Source organism: Oryzias melastigma, linkage group LG3 (assembly GCF_002922805.2).
Source record: "Oryzias melastigma strain HK-1 linkage group LG3, ASM292280v2, whole genome shotgun sequence".
In the NCBI taxonomy this organism is placed as follows: Eukaryota; Metazoa; Chordata; class Actinopteri; order Beloniformes; family Adrianichthyidae; genus Oryzias; species Oryzias melastigma.
This window is the reverse complement of record NC_050514.1, coordinates 26948047-26958973: the sequence shown is the minus strand read 5'-3', so window position 1 is coordinate 26958973 and position 10927 is coordinate 26948047. Positions and strand designations below refer to the sequence as shown.

Sequence of the window (10927 nt, the reverse complement as noted above, 5' to 3'; positions counted from 1 at the left end):
AATGAGTTCAAGATGGCGGCAGTGCAGCATGAGCCAGTAGCAGAGGAGGTTGTTCAGTTCCTGCCGGGCCCCTCCTCCTCCCCTGTCCCTCCTCCCTCCCAGCTCCGAGAGCAGCTCACTTACCCTTCCTCTTGGCCTCTTCACTGTAGACATGGTGCTTTTTTTTCCTCTTCCTCTTACTCCTTTCTCTTCAACCCTTTCTCTGGGTTTTTCCTCGCTTGCCTTTACAAACACTTCCTTTATATATATTTTTTTCCACAGTCGATTTCTCCCACTGTTCCTTTTTGGCTGTGCCGTCCCCCCCTCCCCTCCCTCTCTCTCTCCTGCTTCGCCTCCCCTCCTCCTTCCCGGTCAGCTCCTCTCCTCGGGGCGAGAGTGCTGGAACTGTTTCGTCTCCTCCTCCTCCTCCCCCAGCGGGCAGGGCTCAAGAGGAGAGCATGGGAGTTCTCGCGCTCTTCTTTCTCTCCTTCCTCTTCCTCTCCGCACCCCCCCACCCGCCTCCCCCCTCCCCTCGTTTGTCTCTTCACGAGGTGATGAGGGAGCAGCGCTGTTGGCGGTAGAGGAGGTGCGTGGCAGTCCAGGAAGCCCTCATGCTGCTGCTGCGTGCCGCTTCGCCGTCGTCCGGCTTCAACTCTCCGAGCGTGTGTGTCAGAGCCGCCTTACCATGCCTCCTCTCTCCTCCCCCCTCATTGATTCCTCTTTCCGATCCCTCCTTCACTTTCTGCCTCGCTTTACACGCTTCCCATCATTTTCTCCGCCGGTCGGGATAAGGTAGGTTGCTCCTCTTATTATCCGGAGACCAAAAGCCAAAAAAAAAAAAATTAAGGCTGTCTTTCGCGCTTGTTTAGCTCCTGTCCTCACTTTTCTCTTCCCTGGCTGTCCGCTTGCTGCTCTCCCCTCTGCCTGGCTGAGGTGCGCTCGTCGAGCTCAGGACTCCGGCAGCGGAGCGGCGGAAAATGAAAGCACAAAGCAGCAAAATGCATCAGCATGAATATTAGAGATGTCGTTAAAACCCAGACTCGTTTTTCTCTCGCTCTCTCACTCACCCACTCTCTCCCTCTCTTTGTAAGGAAGTAGGCCAGCAGATGGTGCTAGCAGTTATTACATTAACTTTCACAATTTAACCCCCAAAGTACTAGATTTCTCCCACGCCACAGATTGCAAAAACCCCCCTCCTCGCTGTGATGAGAGAGATTCATTCCCAGCCACAGAGCTGGATGAACATGAAAATAAATGAAGTCCCACGGGTTAGAATGAGTTTATGAATGAAATGAAAGCGTTGATTTCCTGCTTGGTTCGATGGTGGAGGCGGCACAGTGCACCACACACCAGGTCAAGGTCAGGTCATCATAAGACATGCGGCTCCTGCTGCAGGGCAAAGACAGTCTTTGAGCTCGAGAATGTGTTTCGAAGGCCATGTGCATGGAATAGCGCATGGTATTGGGAACTTCTGTACGAGACTCACAGCTGACTTTGTGCCAGACACAGTGCTCAGCACTACAGGGCCAGGCCTGACTTGCTGATAGATATCAGGTATTTCCCAGCCTGAACAGACATTTTTTCAGCCCTGCTCACGTTTACCCAACAGCTGCTCGGCTCTGAATAAAAAAGAAATACCTTTTGACTCAAATATAGTGCATTCACAGTGTATTTGATCATCTATGTGAGGACAAATTAAACAGCTGGAGTGTTTTAGGGCAGTACTTTTCCATCAAACATTTCTGTATTTAATTTTCAGCTTCTTATCTCCCACAGAGACATGGTGCATGGTGGGCAAATGCAAGCGCCGGCGCTCTCTTTCACAGTGTAGGAGGCACCGGGATCAAACCTGCAGAGGAAAGCCTTGGACTTCGGACCTTAAAGCAGACCACATGCTAGCTGGGAGCCCAGAAACAGAGTCCTCTCCAAGCCAAACAAACCAATTGTCAGATAATTCTCACCAGGGTGCAGTACCTGGGAGTGAGTCACGCACTGTACATACTGACATGCACAGAGGTTCAAAAAATGAAGGCCAAACACAGATTTTGAATAAAGTTTTCTAATAGTTTCTGTATAAAAAAACAAGAAACCATCTGAATGAATAAGACGTGCTCTTCTAGAAATTATGCTTAAAACATGCAGAAAAAGAGAAGTGCAAGAGCCAACAAAATTAAAAGACTTGATCAAATTTCATGAGGCTCCGGCAGTGAGACAGTTAATATGCAAACAAGTCTGGCGGCTCTGTACGAAGAGGAGTGGCTTCTTTTTAGGACAGATGAGGGAGGAGAGAGGAAGAGCAGAGGAAGGGGAGGGGAGTGGCCACGCTGCTGAAAAAGAAGCGGGTTGAAACATGCGTGTGCGCGCGAGCACGCAGGAAGTGCGGGCGGCTGCAGAGGCACAGGTGTCGGTCTCTGAACACTCCATTACTTCCTCATCAAAGAGTCTGTATTAGCGAGGCACTGCTCTCATTTTTGCCTGTACCACAGCGAGAGCCTCCACTAACTCACCATTAGGGAAATGAGAGATGAGAGCGAGCAGTGCACTGACTGAAACTGACAAGATGGCAAGCTCCCACCAGTGCTCCTGAGCCTACAGCTATGCAGAAATAAAATCCTTATCCGACTCAGCCGTTATGCTACCCAGTGTTATTAACAACATTAATGAATGCCTTTTTTTTGACAGAATTCAAAACAGGAAAAAAATTGATCATGGCTGATTGAAATTACAATTATGAATTCTAGAGAAAAAAAAAAACGTAGATTTAAAAAAAAAAATCCTACTTAATATAATACTTGAAAGGATGTCAATGTTTGGTATTTCAGATAACGGTGGCCCTGAAGTGCAAATCACATCAGCAAATCACTCGATGCAAGCACATTTTAAAGAATCAGTCCAATGAAAATCATGTTTTTGTGCTTTTAACATGTTCTTGGGACAGTTTTATCATACAAGAGGTCAGGATAAATAGAGAAAATTAAGATTAAAATTGTTTCTGAGTATTCAGAAAGAAAATGTCACTGGAAAAAGCTTGTAGCTGTGACGTAGGTGCTCCAGTCGGTGGGTCATAAGCTCCCTGCTCCGCTCCATTCCAATGCATCACTTGTAGATGACTAGATCTATTAATGTCTTTGTTTTCCTCGTCTGAGTTCGCATCCGCTTCAAAACTGTACGGTTGTGCAGCTCAAATATTAATCGCTATTTTTGTTGCACCGGTAATGTTAAATTAGCATTGTGAGCTAGCGGGAAAGAGTGTTAAAAAAAAGGTATAATGGGAACTGAGGGCAGGCTTACTCCGCGTCAACAGTCCCGCCCACAACTCAAGAGGGGAATTTTTGATGAACTACTGCCGCTCTGCAGAAACAATGTCCTAGAAAACAATTTTTTTTATTTTTTTGGACTGAAAAAAAAGGAATAATCGTAACTAAAAGATCACTGGGAACGCTTTTTAAATAGATCAAAAGATTTTTGGAGTGGGACTTTAAAGATTACAATAACAGCAAATAAAGCAAAACAAATAATAAGAAAAATGTATTTTAGAAACCAAAACACATTTAAAAAAATGAAACAAAATAAAAATAAAATGTTTTAGAAAACAAAAGTAATTTTCAGAAACCTAAATGAAATATTAAAAAATTGAAACAAAGAAACCGGAAAAGGTAGGAAGCTATAGGACAGCTCTGATTGGCTGAAAACATTTATTCATCCATTTTAACCAAAAGTTATTAACATGAAGCCCTGCATATGCTTCGTTCTAATCTTAATTGTTTATAAGTCTGCAGACATTGAAGACACATTTGGAAAAAAAAAAAAAAAAAAAAAAAAAAAAACGCTATTATCCAATCAGTGATATCCCATAATCCCTGCCTTTTCCAGTTTCTTCTGTTTCATTTTTAACCTTTTATTTTAATTTCTGGGAATTGATTTAGTTTTCTGAAACATTACTTTTTTTCTATTTTCATTTGTTTGGAATTGTGTTTTGATTTCTACAATGTACATTTTTAAAATTATGTGTTTTGTCTTTCAAATTGTTGTTGTGATATTTTTTGTTGAGTGATTTGTTCATATAATTTGCACTTCAGGGCCACTGTGTCAGCTAGTAATTTGAGAACAGGCAGTAAAAACTTCTCTTGTGGATACATATATCCACTAATATTTAAATTTTAAAGAATATGTAGTCTCTGAATTAGCTTAGCATATATATTCATGAATTTTCAGAAGCTCATACATGTAAAATAAATACCCTGCAATGGGTCCACTGAGGTCAACTTACAGAGAATATTAGATGGGGATCTCTGTCAGGGACCCATAAAATGAAAAAGAAAAAAACTTAATAATGGCAAACTTTTGAACCAATAAAAAAAGGTATAAACATCTAATTGACGGATTTAACTAGACTTTACTTACATTTTATTCTATGTGTAAAATTGGACATCCTAACGCAGGAATCAGTAGGAATCTTTTTCTTTTTTAAACTAGTCTTCAGTAATTATTTGAGTAATTGCAACACTTGGAACTTCCTGGTTGATTTGAATCCAGAAGGGTCAATTTGTCACAGAATTTAAAGCATTGATGTTTTGTCAACCATCAACGTGTGTCAAACTTACCCAAATAAAGTCTTCTGCAACTGATGAAGAATAAAAGTAAAAGCAAAAACACAAAGCGCCTTTCTTATTGGGCCTTGAGCTAAATGGCCAGTTTGTAAACAAGAAAGACTGCGTAACTGGTTCAGGTTAAAAGAGCAAAAGGAGGCAATATGCATAACTGTGCCTTCTAAAACAATGAGAAGCTCCATGTCTACACAACTCAAAAGCCTATATATGGAAAAGCAATACAACAAAGTAAGTAGAAGGGACACAAAATGAATTTAATCTCTATGGATCGCTAAACTGAAGCAAAATAGAAACATCCTCATAAAGACCAAGAATTAGGGATTCAATTGAAATCTTGAGACCGACTTCCCGCATTTGAACAGATTAGTTCTGGAGCATGTTAGCATGACTCGCCAAAATCCATTCATGGCTATACAATAGGCTGAGAACATTACAAGCATCTTGAGTGTCTGGTGTGTTCATCAGTAAACTATGTAGATACTGCTGTGAACCTAACCTGCATGTTTTAGGTAGACAGGTGGACGGTGTAGTCTGGAAAGGTCAGAGAGGCTGAAAACACACAAACTCTAATCTTAAAAGATCTCAGCAGAAATTCCCTTTTGCATGTGGCAGGCTTTGAAATGGAGCTTGAAAGGGTTAATATTCTTAAATTAGGGCTTACTCAGAGGGTAGGCTGAGCATGCTGCCCTCTAGGGAAGCTTCTGCAAGCACAGCTGGACATTTTTTCTGGCCTTGTTCACAGTTCCAGGAGAGTAGCAAGCTCACAGGACAAAAAGTCTGAATTTTTTAATTTTGGTGCATCTGGAAACATTAAACTTAGTTTCACTTTGGGAAGGTATAAACTAGGATGGTTTCTTGTTTTATGTGTCCACATTTGAACAAGAACAAAATTTTAAGTCTAAAAAGAATACAAAAAAATATGTATGTAGTTGCACGTATGTAGTGGGACAAATGTTACTTATATATATATATATATATAGTTATAACATACTGTGCCCAGTCATGCAGGGAGAACAGAAATACACACCAGCAATAGGAGATACACAGCATATATAGGTTCTCATCATGTAGCAGTAAGCATCATGGCACCAACAGAGAGCACCAAAATATGTCAATGATGTTACAAAGCATTCAAAAATGTAATATTCAAGTCTGGTATGTTCTGGGAATGTCCTATGGATTAATAATAAGTGTATTCAAATGTATTCCATTGAGTAAAGTAGGGCTGGGATTACAAAAATCCATTCATTGAATAAAACAACTTTTTTTGAGTTAAAAAAGAAAAAAGCCCCAAATTTAATATATTGGAAATTAATTATGAGCAGTGATACCCACCCTTTGAAACTAAAACAAATACCATACACTAAGAAATCTAACTACAAGTGACCCATACGTCCAGTTTATTTGGCTAATGTGAGCACTCTGTTCTGTACTAGGGCATGACCAAATGAACTGTGACAAGACTGTTATGTTAACTGGACTTTGATTTGGTACTGATCTGGTTCGATCTCTTAACATGCCAGAACACAATTCTCTACAGCTATGACATTAAAGGGCCTATATCATGCAAAATCAACTTTTTTTAGCTTTTGAAGAAGACATACCATGCTTTTCTTAAGTCGATCATACATTACCTTTGGAACACTACAAAACAAATAAATCATCTATATGGATATAGCTTACTCTGAAAAGCTTAATAATAACATGATATAACATGATACATATTGTGTGTGTCAGTTATACAAAATATAACACAGAATTTTAAATTATTTAAAAAAAGTCCCAATAAAGCATGAATTTAGCCATAATATACTTACTTTAAATGGGCATGCATTCTCTTGTTTTTTACTTGTGACCAGAAAACCAACAAAACCTAATGAATGGGCTGTGTGAGACAGTGGTTCGAGTGATAGGAGTGTACAAAGAGTATATAGTGAGTACTGGACCAACACCCTAAACACCAAGAAACTCTGAATATTTAAGCCTCTGTGAAGAAACTTTTTCCCCAACATTCTTCAAGTTTTGAGATGTTTCCAGTCTGCCTTTTAATATTTACTTTTTAAGATAAAACACATAACATTATGATTACTACATGTTAAAACGACACAGGGTCATGAAATCAAATCTAAAAGATTTGAACTTCTTTCCTTAATCTCACGAATAACAGATATAGGAGCAAAGCGTAAACTTGGAACACAACAGAAAACTAGAAAAGTTGCTTTACCTGCGATAACGTTTGTGTGAATACTTTTTGCTGAAAGTACTTGCTGAAACTTTTTTCTGAAAATGGTGACGTAATTTACTTTAATTGCTGAAGGGATTTTCTGAAAATGCAAAAACTATTTGCAAAGTGTTAAAATTGCTAAAAGACTGTAAATCTTTGTTAAATAACTAGAAAGGAGAGCAGAAGATGACCCAAATTTCTGAAAAATTTATAGCATAATTGCTTAAAAATCCCTAATGCAAGCCAAATTTGCAGAAAATTTTTAGCATGTTACTGAAATATGAGCTAAACTCCAAATTAGCCCAAAAAAGCCAGCAGATTGCTTAAAAACTAGCTAAACTCCAAAATAGCCTAAAATCCTCAGTAAACTAAACTAGTCAAAAATGTTAGTCTGTTGCTAAAATAGAAGTTAAACTCTAAATTAGCCTAAAAATCCCCAGTAAATAACAAATTAGCCACAAATGTTAGCACGTTGTTAAAATAGTACGTTAACTCTATTTTTTTTAAATTACTATTAAAGATGATAATATATCCCATGAATATATTTAAAGGATTGTTGCTAGTAAATTTTTAAACATTTTGACATTTGAAGACTTTCTCATTCGTTTCCCATGGGACATATTTTCCTCAATATTTAAAAAGCTATAAAGTTTATGATTAAAAACTAGCTAAAACTAGCTTACTAACCATTCACAAAATAAGTATTTTTAATTATAAAAGCTGGAAACTGATGACACTTTATTCCACTTTAAACAGGTATGCAACAAAGGAAAGCAAATCAAACTTCCTTAAAATTTGTTCTCCTTGTCTGACCACCGAATCAGCAAAAATAAACTTTGACACATTAGTGCCGTTTTTGATCTGGCCTTGATGGATTTCCATCTTGTATAGACAGAGTTCTGAATGCAGAACAAACGGAGCCTGTGCTTTACAGAGATCAGTCTAGGCCTGGCAGAGTGTCAATCAAACCCAATGACCAGGAAAAGAAGGCAGTGATTCTATCTGGGGCATCTGGTCTTCTTACATCATCTTTACGCGTCAGCACAGAGGGCAGTGGCACAGCAGGAATTCATGTGTTTCAAGGGTTATCGTCCACTTCTCACTGTAACAAATCAAACTCTTTCAAAAAAATACTTTTTTTTCATCCGATTTCCCGACAAGTTTGAATTTTCTATTCAACTGCAACACATATCAGTGGTTTCAGCAGTTTGAGTGTTTTAAATGAAAGAGAAAAAAGCAGATTGGAAAAGGTTTTTTTTTCTCAGAGCCTCAGATTCTAACTGTGAATGCTCAGAGTAATGATGTGCTGCTCTCTGAATCAGAGATGGCACAGCGGGTCAGACACCAGGCGGTGAAGTGAAGCTGAACTGTGCAAAACAAGCAAGCCGGATGATGCCGTTCATTAATGGGAACATCAGTGCGAACTGGAGAGGAGCTGAGAGGAGGTCCCTCAGGATGTGCCAGAGAGAACCAGAGAGAAAAGGAGGAGGGAGGAGAGGGAGGAACGAGATGGAAGGGCATACAGCCAGACCTTTACAGCTCCTTCATTATTAAAGCTGAGCAAAGAGATCAAGGCCGATGCCTGCATGTCGAGCAGCACACAAGACAATACCCACATCCGTGCAGAACCAAGACGTAGAGTTCACTGCCGAGTCAGTCTGCAGACCTCTGGATTTTATGAAGAACGGATTCTTCTTCTATTCATTTGTTTTTCAAAAACTCCTCAAATTAGGAAGTAAAAGAAAAGAAAAGAAAATCAATAATGAGATAGAAGAGGGAATATTTGTTAACTCTCTATTGATCACAATGCTTTAGAGATGGGTACGATCAAATCATGATTCTTCTAATTAATCAAATGAATCATTACTTTAAAAAGAAAATCCAAATAATAATAAAGTCTGTTATTACAAGGAAATTCAATATTGACTCCAGACTGAATGCAGATAAAGATCAGGCATCCATTTACTTTGAGAAATAATATCAATGTAGTGAAAATGTTGCACTTAACCTTTTAACGTCTGAATTTATCTCCAGCTATTATTATTTTTTGAAAATAACCATCTTTTTTGCTCTTAATTAGATGCTACATTAAGGCAATTTCAGAGCTGAAGTGGCTTGTCACATATTTGCGACTTTTTAAAAGAAGCAACTTGTTAGTTTTGACTCGTCTCTGGTTTAAGATCCAAGACTGTATCAGAGAACGGAACCGAGTGGAAAGTGACTTACTTCCAGTTCCAACCAAATTAAGTCCAGTCAGTTGTCAGACAGTGTCAGTAAGCAGTGATTGGTCCAAACTGGTCTGAGTCATCACTTTCACCAATGAAGAGTGAGTTTGTTGGAAAGCCACACCCCTACCACCTGAAAGCCTATGGCATTTTGGCTTCTTGGAGCTAGCAAGTACTTCCTGGTTGGAGAGCGAAGGGGGAGGGGTCACTCAGTCCAGTTTTCATATACAGTCGATGTTTAGGATGTACACAAACTTCCGAAAAGATTCCATTTGTTTCCAAGAATTAAATAATACATTTTTCTTAAAAATTACTAAAGGATGCTCATTGGTGTTGTGCTTTATAAATTACTTTTATAGCCAGCAAGCTTCTTTTTTTATGGTTGGGATTGCTAAAACGAATCTAATTCCAGTAAATAGTAATACATTTATGTAGTACACATGATTCTGTATTAATCAACTAATGACTGGTAATCAAAGTTGTTGTCTTCTTCTCCAGGTAAGAGACAACAGCATGATGAATGGGTAAAATATGCCTAATGACTGATTGATCACGATGACAGCGTGGCTGACTGCTTCATCATTTTCAATGGTCTCATATTCTGACAACCCAGACAGAACTAGGTCAGCAGCACCTCCAAATGTCTAGTTGAAGTCTATAAACTTCAGAATCACATAAACTTCATGGAAACGAAATGCAGTACATGCTTTTGGCATGCATGTGTGTTTGTGTTGAGTAGGAATGACCTTTATGTTAACAAACCTAATTTTTCCTTTTAATCTAAAGCCACAATAAAAGTTTCATTTTTCTGATTCTGTCTTTTGCTTTTTCTAATGAGTACATCTGTGATATTTAAATCTTTGGTTTTAACCGCATACTCTACACCTTAAGAATTGGTTGACAGTTATTCATCTTCTTTTACTAAAACTCTCTTTTCTATTTAAATTGCAAAACCAAAAGTTGACTATTCAGACTGAACAGGTAACTTAATATATTTCCCATAAAACCCTTTCTATCCAAAGTTTTCTCAGTTCTTGTAGTTGTAGATGTGGTCTACATCACTTTTTCCAAAATGCCTTTTATTCAATAAAGCTTTTTTAAAGCCATTTGCTTGTAGATGGAGCTGTGCACCCGGCAGACCATGACAGTCTGGGTCAGCTAAAATCTTAAACCCTTTTAGGGTCAAATCTGCATGTAAATACCTAAAAATAACTACGACCATTCTGGACTTTTAAAGATCCCTACATCCCAGTTGTTACATTTATTTTTATTTCTGCAATGCTACTTTCTTCACACGTGCACACATAAAATTCAATGGTACCAGGTTAGTTATCTGAAGTCTAGTTCAAAACTCGTAGATTAAGAAGTTTCAGCAGTCCAGAAGTTCTGACAGATGGAAGATAAAAATAAACATCAGCTTTGACAATACTAGCTACTCACTAGATTAGCAAAAATAGACCATAATGCAATAGTAGTTGGAGGATAGGGAGGGATTTCGGACATAACCATAGTGTCTTAAAATTCAGACGTTACTAACCCTCAATAACGTCATCAATAGTCGTCAGTCATTAACATTGGCACGGAGCTGTCAGTGCCCGGAAAATACATGTCAATGTCGGTTGTATAACTTTAAAAAGTCATGTTAAAACAAAAAGTCAGTACTTAGATTTAATTGTAAACTTCAGTGCTTCAGAGCACACCCACGTGAAGAAATGCGCTTCTCCTCCGCAGTACAGCACGACATAGATCACTCTTCTGGAGGCAGGATACACAGATGTAAGTCTGTAACCCATAATAAAAAAAAAAACAAAAACACCATTTTGGACACCGCCAAAGCTCCAAATGCTCCTACAATTGGAGGGGCAGGGAGAAGCCATAGGGGAAGAATT

At 38.7% G+C, this 10927-nt stretch overlaps 1 protein-coding gene and 1 long non-coding RNA gene across 8 annotated transcripts in view; one reads left to right on the top strand and one right to left on the bottom strand.

Annotated features, from left to right (window-relative positions):
- chd9 (chromodomain helicase DNA binding protein 9) overlaps positions 1-10927 on the bottom strand; it is a gene marked incomplete at its 3' end in the record, with an annotated part of 97014 nt that overhangs the window by 55408 nt on the left and 30679 nt on the right. The window contains 1 exon segment of one of the 7 annotated variants that reach the window (XM_024296029.2): positions 124-1199. Within the exon segment in view, the coding sequence (XP_024151797.1) occupies positions 124-153 (30 nt within the window). 7 annotated transcript variants of the gene reach the window in all.
- On the top strand, positions 636-2733 carry LOC118598534. The gene is made up of 2 exons (XR_004947596.1): positions 636-771; positions 1756-2733. It is a non-coding gene; the product is annotated as an uncharacterized LOC118598534 (long non-coding RNA).